The 10,382-nt window shown below is 52.4% G+C and overlaps 1 protein-coding gene across 1 annotated transcript; it reads right to left on the bottom strand.

Annotated features, from left to right (window-relative positions):
* Positions 1-1,467: 1,467 nt before the first annotated feature.
* On the bottom strand, positions 1,468-8,302 carry TRIM7 (tripartite motif containing 7). The gene is made up of 7 exons (XM_009073123.1): positions 7,853-8,302; positions 7,173-7,268; positions 6,357-6,587; positions 4,963-4,985; positions 4,335-4,450; positions 3,257-3,292; positions 1,468-1,982 (listed from the first exon to the last, which is right to left on the bottom strand). Exons 1-7 carry the CDS (start codon positions 8,273-8,275, stop codon positions 1,468-1,470), a joined length of 1,440 nt encoding a protein of 479 aa, XP_009071371.1. The 5' UTR covers positions 8,276-8,302.
* Positions 8,303-10,382: the final 2,080 nt, after the last annotated feature.

The raw sequence follows: 10,382 nt of genomic DNA on the forward strand, positions 1-10,382 counted from the left end.
GACATCCCCCAAAACTCACCCCGACACCCCAGAACTCACTCCTGGCCCCTCCAAACCAGCTGGACACGAGGACTGGGAGCATCAGCAGGAGCAGAGCAAAGTCCACCACGACCCCCAAACTTGAGGTTCCCATTGTGTCCACACCTTCCTCCCCCCACTGAGCCCTTCGTGGTTTATTTCCCACTAGGAATGATCTGGGAGATTCCAGACCCAACGAAACACGAGGTAAAGACCAAGTCAAGACATCAGGATCTCTCTGTCCCTGGAAATACCTTCCTCATTCCAGGGGTTTTTATTCGTTTCTGTCAGTGACACAGCAGAATCACATTGGAAAGGGATGGAATTCCCAAACTTGAGCGTTTTACTCACCTTTCCATGGCCTCACTCTGGAAAGATTTGCTGCAGCTGAGCAGGTTTTAAAGCTGCTTAGTTTTGGCAAGACAAGAGAGGATGAAGGAAATAGGAGTTTGGCACCATCTCCTGGGAAGAGACTGAAGGTTTCCAGGGAAAAAAAGACACCAGGAATGGGGATAAAGAGGTGATTTTTGCTGAGAGAACCAGAGGAAATAGGAAATTCAGCCCCCAGAAAATCTACATTGCTGAGGGCAAAGCAGGAGGACCAAAACGGGTTGAGCTGAGAATGTCTCCACAGAGAAACCTCAGGAAGGGCAGCACCAAAGTGGGAAATGTGGATCTTGCTCAGGTCCAGCAGGACAAACATCATGGAGAACCCAAACCAGCACCTTTTAGCCTTTTCCAGAGGAGCCAAGGTTGGAGAACAGGAGAACAGAGCAGATAGGGAGAGCAGCCAAAGCCCACAGAGTTTCTTCCAGCCTAGATGGGTCAGATGAAGGTCATGTGGTTTGGGTCACCTGGGACAGCTCAGACATCACAAAAACAGCCTTTGGGGGATGATTATCCCAGGATTTAGGAGCTCCAGGTGGGATAAGGAATGAGGAACCTTCTCATTGGGTTTCCCTTGATCACACAGAGAAGCTTTGCCTTGGATGGACAACCAGAGTGTCCTCAGGGTCATTCTCTCCACCTTTCCCACAGGTCACTCACCCACCAAACATTTCACTTTCAAGTTCCCTGACACTTCCAGAGGGGATGGAGAAACTGCTCCAAAGTTTCCCACCGATCCTTAAACCCACACGAGGAAACACCTGTCTGTGGTCACACCTGGAGCCACAAACCTACTCCTGTAGGTTCCTTCTCATCCATCAGAGGAGCTGGTCCAGGGATGGGTTTGACATGGTCACCACAACCTTGAAGACAGTGATTTCTGGGGTTTGCTGAGGATCTCTTGAGACTTTCAGCTGCCTCTTTGGGGTGTCTTCCCTGCCCACCTGGTTGCCCATCCCTCAGCTCGACCTCCCTCTATCCCACCTAACCAGGCTCCGTGAGTCTCTCGAGGCCGTCCCGACGCGATCCGGGCGAAGACCTCGCCGACGCCCACGAGATACCTCAGGGGCACAGTTTGATGTAGGTGACAGTGGAACAGACAGAAAAGAGGGGAAACACCTTCTCCTGGAAGGCAACGTTGAAGGTGAAGATGTGCTGCATGTTGTCGGCGTTGTAGAAGGAAACTTCTTCTCCTTCATAATCCAGGTAGACCCTGACCCTACTGAGCTTCTGGCTGAGGCTCAGGGGCGTGCGCTGGGGCGAGGTGACGGCCCAGTACCTGCCCCCGTTCTGCTGCACGGCCCAGATCCCTTCCTCGGGTGAGAACTGCGTCAGGCCCTTCCTCCGGATGGACTCCTTGGCCACGCCGAAGGCCCAACCGTCAGAAGGTCCCACCTCCACCTCCCAGTAGTGTCTCCCCGACTTGAAGCCCGTGGTGGCCAAGACCCGCGAGTTGGTGTCGAAGCGCTTGGGGTTGTCGGGCAGTTCCTGCTTCCTACAGCCCATCCTGACGCTCTTGAGGTCTGCGGACAGGATCAGGAGGTGGTTGGCCGAGTCGGGGTCCAAGGTCAGGTCCTCTGTGGGTGACAGCAGTGACAGGGATGGGAAGGCCATGAGGGGTTTGACAGTTGGGGTGGTTTGAGCAGTTGGGAAATACTTCCTAAACCCAAGAACCTCATCCCAAGCTCAATAATCACCCCTAAACCTCAACAACTCCTTCCCAACCTCACTGACTCCATCCCAACCTCAACAATCACTTCCCAAACTTCCCAGGGTGGGGACTCCTCTGTCCTCCCACACTGACCCAGCTGTGGCTGCTAAGAGATGAGGACACCCTCAAGGTCCTCCCCGACACCACGAGGACCTCAGGAGCCGAGAAAACCACAGCAGATAAGGACCAACGTTTCCCCACAGAAATTGGGATTTTTCCTCTTTGTTTCTGCCTCCTCCGAGGTCCAACCCCTCAACGAGGTCTCTGCCCATCATGAATCACTGACCATCTGTCCCCAAACACCCTCAGGACACCCCCAATCCTCACGGAATGCCATGACCTAAGGGCATCTCCAACCCCTCTGAGATCACACCTGGAGGAGCAACCGAGTTCAGGACCAAGAGCTTTTTTCCCATCCCAACTCGTGGCTCAAAGGAAGCGCCGAGTGCGTTGGAGACCTCAAATTGTGGTTGTAGTCAGCAAAGTTGGCCACCAATCAAGGAGACCCTTTGGGGGAGTGTAAGGTGAGACCTTAGGAGATGCACCAGAAAGGTCTTTGTGCTCCTCAGGTTTAGGTCTGACAAGTCTTGGAGGTCTTTTCCAGCCTGGTTGATTCCATGATTCTATGACTCAATCTAGGTTGGGTTTGCCCATCAATTCCATGTCCTCTCCTGTGAACTTAACTAAAGGAGTTAAAGTTCTAATCAGCTTGGTAAAGGAGTTAATTTCTCCTGGAATTTGACTTCGAACTGGAGAAGGTGATGGAGCTCACACCCTCCATCCCAATCCCTGGTGGAAAGAAGAGCCCAGTAGAGCAGATCTGGTAGACTAAGTTTTGGGTTTGGAAGGGTCTCAATCTCTTTTTTTGGGGTTCAGGACCTGGCTGAGCTCTCAGATCCTCGACGTCAGCTACAAAAATCGGCATGGGGCTCTGGAACTGAGCAGGCTGGATCTGGAAATCATTGAGAGAGAAGAAATGAAGGTAGAAAAAAAGTCATCTAGAGTGTTTGTTTTGTTGTTTTTTTTTTTTTTTCCTTTGTTCCTCTCCTTTTTCATCCCCTTTTCTCTTTGGCTTTGCAAAGTACAACCACAATTTCAAGTCTTTGCTCCAGAGGTTAAACCCAAAACATCTTTTTTTACCTTTTTCACCTCTTCCCAGTTCGTCTTGTAGATGCTCTGGAAAGGAGAAACAGTGGTCAATGGTGACACCTACAGAGCTAGAGGGACCTCCAAAACCTCCTGCACGAGACTGTGACCCCCATGGCCCAAACATCTCTTTGGCCAAGAGGAAGAGTCAAGAGCTGAGGATGGAGAAGCTTCAGCTCCCACCAGTGCAATGAGGACAAGACAGGGAAAAACCCCTCGGAAACACATCCAGTTTCTCCTTAAAAACCTCCCGGGCACGACGAAAACGCAGATTTATTCCATCCTTTTTCTCCTTCTCTACCACATCTTGTTCTCCTCAGCACAAACGTCGAAGCCAATTCTCGCCCTGGGAGGTGTAATTTGCCTTTAAGGATTTCCCCCTTCTAAACAGTCTCTTTTTTTTTTTTTTTTTTTTTTTTTTTTTTTTTTTTTTTTCACAGTTTTTTTTTTTTTTTCCCAACATTTCTGCTTTTCCTGGTCTTTCAGCGTCATCTTGTGGCTTTCCAGCATCGCTGCAAGCCCAAGGTTTGGCTCTCCCGACCCCAAACCCTTCGAGATCTGCAAAAGGAAGGGGTTTATTACACCCGAACTCCTTCGCCTCTGGTTTTCCCCCTCTCAAAAACAACCCCACGCACAGCTTGGCAAGGGGAGTCTCCTGCTGCTCTCTGCTTTTCCTGGTCTTTCAGCGTCATCTTGTGGCTTTCCAGCATCGCTGCAAGCCCAAGGTTTGGCTCTCCCGACCCCAAACCCTTCGAGATCTGCAAAAGGAAGGGGTTTATTACACCCGAACTCCTTCGCCTCTGGTTTTCCCCCTCTCAAAAACAACCCCACGCACAGCTTGGCAAGGGGAGTCTCCTGCTGCTCACGCTCATCTCCGGCAGGAGAAAAGGAGGATCTCCAGAAGGATCTCCAGAAATCCTTCCCAGTGTCATTTCTACTCCTATTTTTGTCCCAGTGACCAAGAAGGTGCCAAGGTTCTCTCCATGAAGCTCCTCCAGCACTCCCAACTCTCCTCTCAGAGTTACCAAAGGTCAAGGACTATTTTAGACGTCCTGGTGTCATCTCCACCCACCTCTGAACTTCTTGAGGACTTTCTCCAGGATGACAGTCTTGAGGGAGAAGTTGCAGACATGCATTTTCATGTCCGTGCAGACAGGCACAGGTTTCTGGCACTTCACATCATCACTTCTGCGAAGGAGAAGGTACAAACCGTGAGAAAAACTCGTTCCCCCAACTCTTCCTCGTTTGCGGCTCGCGGTGCACAACTCTCCCACCCTCTGTCTCAGCATCACCTCGTGGGGATCCCACTGGGATTTTGCTGCCACTAGGTAGAAGACCATGGGATTTGGGCACCGACTTTGAGGTCTTCCCCAAGGTGGTGGTGAACTCCCATCCAGGTGCTCCTGCTGCAGCTCCAAGGTCATTTTTGGAGCTCAGTGGTGACTGAACTAAAGCACTGGATGAAAAATTGGTGGCTTTCTGGTCTCATTTGACCTTGGGAGAAATTGCCTGGTTAGGGCACAAAAAACCTTGTGACAATCAAATTCCCAAGAAGTTGGAAGAGATCCAGAACTTGTGGTGAGTAGGAGGTGAATTCCCTCTGCCCTGCTGCTTCCCTCTGGAATGTGGAACGTGGGCACTGACCTTCCACAGGAGGTGGGGGAGGGTGTGAAGGGATTGGAGCTCGGAGTATTCCGTACCTGCTTATGATGCTCATCACATCCTGCAAAGGAAAAGGAGACACCAAGTGAAATCAATTCTGTCCCACCTTGACTTGGAAGCAATTCCCATTCCTCAAACCCAACCAGGAGGTTCATCCCTGCTGGTTCCAGCCACCCCTCAGTTGTTTCCTTTCAGCTCAGCCAGGTCACACTGCCACCAAATCCCACTCAGCAGCTAAACTCCCAACTGATCCCTACCGAGAGGACTCTGAGCTTCCTCTCCCCTCCCTGACATGGATGTGCCAACAGTGGGAATGCTTTGCCTTCAGGCAGGATGGATTAGGAAGGGAAGTCAAGGTTGGAACACCTTCAAGTCACAACCAAACCCCTGAGCTGGATGGTCACGCTCAGCTCCGTCCTGGGGCACTGTTTGTCCTTCCTGGTGCCTTTCAAAGGGTCTAAAGAAGATCACACACCGTGGAGAGCACAGAGATGTGGGTCAGAGCCACCCAAAGGGGTGAGGAAAGGACCCAGGAGGTCCCAACCTGGTGGGTGATGAAACCTCACCTATTGTTACAGCTTGTTTTGATGGTGACGCCACACAAAGACCACGTGGGAGGCATTTCCACCCCTGGCCAAGTCCTGAAACTGTTGGCAAATATTGACTGTGCTGGGAACAAATTCCTGGGAGGGAATTTAACCCTCTATTGGGCCACCCTGGGCTTGTTTTCCTGAGCTGAAGGAGAGCTGAGGTGACTCTAGGAGTTCTCCATGCCCTGCAGTCAATCCCTGGGCTCCATCTGTTTGTTCCTCCTCCCTCCTACTTTCCAGCTTGGTTGATGGTTCCAGTTGACTTGCAAACTCAGCTCTACTCTCGTGGCACCACAAACCTCCTGCAGCCAAGGACTGTGCTGTGGGATCTGGCAAGGAACCCGACCCTGAGCCCAACTCCGTGTTCTTCCACACTCAGCTCCATTCCAAGTCCTCACCGACACCTCCAGGCTGGAGGAACAGGACACCTATGACCTGCATGGCCCAAACCTGCCCCCACCTAGACCTGGGTGTGCAAAAAGAGCTTTGCTTGGGTTAAGGATTCAGACAGGACCACGGTGGTAACTCTTTGGGCAAGGTCTGACCCAAACTTGTACACCTTGACACCAAGTTTTGGGGTGCTAGAAAGGTCCAGATGAGCTTAGAGGGGAAAAAAAGTCATCAGAGGCCATGAAAGATGAAGAAGACACCTCTGTTCTAGGATGTTCCTCAGCCAGAGAGTGTTTTGGGTGGTACTGCAGAGCTCAGAACACTCAGACACTGCCAAGCACTGTCTGCTCATCAAAGACAGAGGGAAAAAAGGACTTTTACCCCTCCAAACACCTCTACAAGATCCATGGGGAGGAAGAAGGTCACACCTCGGCCCTAAGCAACCGTCTCACCTTGAGGAACTCCAGCATGGGCTGCTGGATTTTCTCCTCCAGCTCAGTGATGAGTTTGTTGAGGAGCGTGATCTCCTTGGAGAGGTCGGTGATGTTGTCGTTCTGCCTCTTGGCAATGTTCTTCTCCATCTTTTCCAGCTGCCCCAGCAGGATGTTCTCCTGGTCGTGGAGGAACTGCCGTAGCCGCTCGAACTCCGAGAGAAGCTTCTGCCGCTCGGTCTCGATGATTTTCTGGGGGTGAAAGGCAGAAAAAAAGAAGGTTCAGCTGGTGTCAAAGGTTTGGGGTGGAGAAGAACCACCTGGTGAGTTAGGAGGACCTGCCAGTGTCGTGGTTGCTGCTTGTTGGTGGGACTGGGGACCTTCAGGTGAGGAGATACGACCTGTGGCATTGCTGGACAAAGACCTTGGGAAGAGGTGGGATGGAAGAGCCGAGTCCCTGCCTCATCCTGTTCCTCAGCTCTACCAACCTCCTGGTTCCCGTTGGGTTGTCCTCGCCGACACATCACCTGAGACAAAGCCCAGGGCCAAATGGGAACATTTTGCTCCAGGAAATTCCTCCCTTTGGCACGGGGACCATGTTTTGGTGGCTTCACTCCACACTTCCCTTGGACATAGACCCAACAGGTCCCACCTGACCCTCAGAATGAACCTTCACACTCTCCTTTCCGCACCATACCTGACCCCAGAGCTCTGGGAACGCGTCAACCCGGTTTGGACACTGTCTGAGCAGTGGTGAGGAGAAGATGGGACACTTGGTGGGTCCTCACCCCCTCCACACCTCCCACCACCCCAAAATCACTGCGGTGAAGGACACACCAGGAGCTCCTGGGTCTTCTTATCATCGTTCACTTTGAACTCCAGCAGCTCTTGCCTCTCCTTCTTCAGGAAATCCAAGCGGCCCTGGATTTTCTCCTGGAAGAAAACATTTCTGGTTCTGTGTTCTGCACAGTTTGCTCCCGGCAACGACGAGTGGGACGGGAGGGAAAACCCACACGGACAACCCTCAAGGACCACAGCGAGTCTCGATGTGTGCAAGGAAGGTAGAGGAAGGAGCTCCAGGGAGGGACGTTCCCTGTTCCCATCGACTCTTGGCACAAGGAAGAGTTCAGCCCAGGTTTAATCAACTCGGAACATCTCTGGCAACTTGCCCAACCCCCAAAATAGACTCAGGCTCCATCAGCTGTTCTCCTCCCGAGGAGGAGGTAGACTTGGAGCCTATGTTAGGGGGGACACACAACCTTGTTGCCTTCTCCTTCATCCCACACTCTTCTCTGAGGGCAGAGATGATGGGAATGAAGGAGAAGAATTTGAATACCTGGAGAGGAGATGGTTTTCCAGGTTCTTGGAGAGCTAGAAAGCACCAGCAAGTGGTTGGAAGGTGGTGGAGGGTGAAGCTGAGCGCGGCAAAGCGAAGCGACACCGCAAGGACTCGAGGGAGGACAAACACAGCTGAGAAGCCCCATGGGATGTCCCTCAAGACAGACAGACAGACAGACCTTGTACTCCTCAGAAGCTTCATCCACAGGCACCACGGCGTGGGGTCGGTGCTCGCGGGACCTGTCACACACCACGCAGATGGTTCTCCGGTCGTCCTTGCAGTAGAGCTTGAGAGCTTCACGGTGCTTGGCACAAAGTCCATCCTGGTCCTCCTCAACCCCTTTGGCCCCGCGTTGGGTGAACTGGCTGATGATCTCCGACATGTTTGCCAACTGCCGGTTGGGTCGGAAGCTCTTCTGTTGGAAAACTTCCCTGCATTGTGGGCAGGGGAAATCCATCTCCAAGTCTTTCCAGCTCTTCACGATGCAGGAGCGGCAGAAGTTGTGGCCACACTCGATGGACACAGGGTCCTTGAAGAATTCCAGGCAGACGGAGCAGGTGGCTTCATCCTGAAGGTTTCCAGGCAGGAACACAGCAGCCATGGCTTCTCTCCTGTGGGCAGGGACTGAGTTCACCAGGGCTGGACTTGGACCAGGAATGTTTGGCACCAAGCCCTGTGTGGGCGTTCCTCTTCCAGGAACTGCCTGGAGTCAACTCCTGCGGCCTCGGAGTCCCTCAAACCCTTGAGGCACTTGGAGGGGACAACACCCAGGGACATATCCCTGTCCTCTAGCTCCCCCCACGGATCCTCAGCTCCACAGCTCTTTTCTCCCAGCAGGGAAGGTGGGAAGAGGGAAAGGGTTTGGGATACGACCACCTGCTCCGGTGTCATTGCTTTTTTTGGCCGAACGCAAGATCTGAGCCCTGAGGTTTGCGTGGAGCAGCTGCTCCAGGCTCTTGTCCAAGGAATCATCTGAGCCCTCGTTAAAGATCCATTTTGGCCTCTGAAGCTTCAGCTGGGAATCTCAGATGACCTGGTTGAGCTCCAGGGCTCAAGAGAAGCCATAAAAAGCAAAGGGGAGAAAGGGAGTACGTGAGGATGAAAAGTCTATATCGAGATCTTGAGGGCTGAGCTGACCCAAATCCCTAAAGATTGAGGTCCTACATGTCAAAATTAAAGAGATTTGGTCCTCCAGGAACGTTGGGTGAAGTTCTGGAGGCTGTCCACGAATTAGGAGTGACAGATATTGTCATCTACCTTTTCCTGGGCGTGGGGTGATTTGTAGCATGGTGATCTCCACCTAAGACCTCACCAAACTCCTCACAGGGAGCAGAGAGAGGAGTGAGTGACAGTCAGCTCAGTTCCTGGAGGGCCACGTGGCCATCCAAAGGTGAAACGCGGGATCCTCTGGAAAGTGATTAGTCTTTTCCTAGCAGGGACTTGGAATTTTGGGTCAAGTCGTCCATGATTTCTGGTTTCAGAGCACATCTTTCCCTTGGGAACATCTGGAGATAAATCCCAACCCCAGAGGCTCTGCTGGAGGAGCTGATGAGGAAAATCTCATCCTGGGATTATCCTGCAGAACATTCCTAACTCAGTGCCTGTTTATCTACCCAGTCTCGTCCCACGGAAAGGGAATTGCTTCTCCTCTGCCTTCCACTTCTCTTGAGGTGGAAACAACCCCAAACCTTCCTGTTTTCCCTCTGCCATGGATACAATTTCCATCACATTTCTGCAGGGAACAGGATGAGCTGGAGAGAAATCCATACCCCACCCCAAGGATGCCAAGGGAAGGAGTGACACGAGCCATGGGCAACCCAGTGAGGAAAACAAGGTGGGAATAGGGAAGGAAAGGACAAATCTCCAGACAGATGGACAAGCACATTCCATGCCCTTCCCGCGTCCCCTCGTACCTCGGAGTGGAAGTGTAGGAAAGGGAAGTTCTCCCAAATCTCCCAAAGTTTTGTGTGGGGAGGGAACTGGAGTGGGGCAGGTGGGAGGTGATCCTGGAGGCTGTGGGATCCCAGCAGGATGTGGTCCGTGGTAACCTCTCCACCGTTCTCCGGCGCAGGAATCCGGCGCTGGCTCTGGCTGCTTCGGACATCCCGTTGTTTCTCCGGCCCCTGCTCCTTCCCAACTCTTGGCTGCCCCATTTGTCCCTTCTGGCATCACCACCTTCCCTCCCTCCTTCCCTCCCATCTCACCATTCCTTCTCCTCCCCCATAGAATCCATCCTGGGCATCCACTGATCTCCTCCTCCTCCTCCTCCTCCTCCTCCAGGATTGTGTTTCCAGCACCTCCCTCCACCTGTCCCCAAGCCCAGACCCTTTCCATAGGATCTCTGCAACACTTTAACCCTTTCCAACAATTCATCCTTCCTTTTAGAGGCTCAGGAAGGATCAAAGCTTTCCATCCCTCTTCCCACACCATCAAGGAATTATTCTTCTCCTCAAATTTGGGGGAGAATCTCACAAAAAACGGCACAAACATTTGTGGGACAGGTCCTACCTACTAAGGAGAGACTCAAACCAGCAGGAAAAGCTGAATTTTCCCTGGTTTCCAGCAGCTCCTTGATGCTTATCTCCAGAATCCCAGCCAAAACTTCCCAGCCCTGCACTGTAGGCAAAAATAAACAAACCTTCCAACCGGGAGGAATCACCTCAGTTTGCCCTTGGAGCTTTGGGTATCATGTTCAGGGCCACCAGCTG

This window comes from Acanthisitta chloris, unplaced genomic scaffold (genome assembly GCF_000695815.1).
Source record: "Acanthisitta chloris isolate BGI_N310 unplaced genomic scaffold, ASM69581v1 scaffold15204, whole genome shotgun sequence".
Taxonomy (NCBI): Eukaryota; Metazoa; Chordata; class Aves; order Passeriformes; family Acanthisittidae; genus Acanthisitta; species Acanthisitta chloris.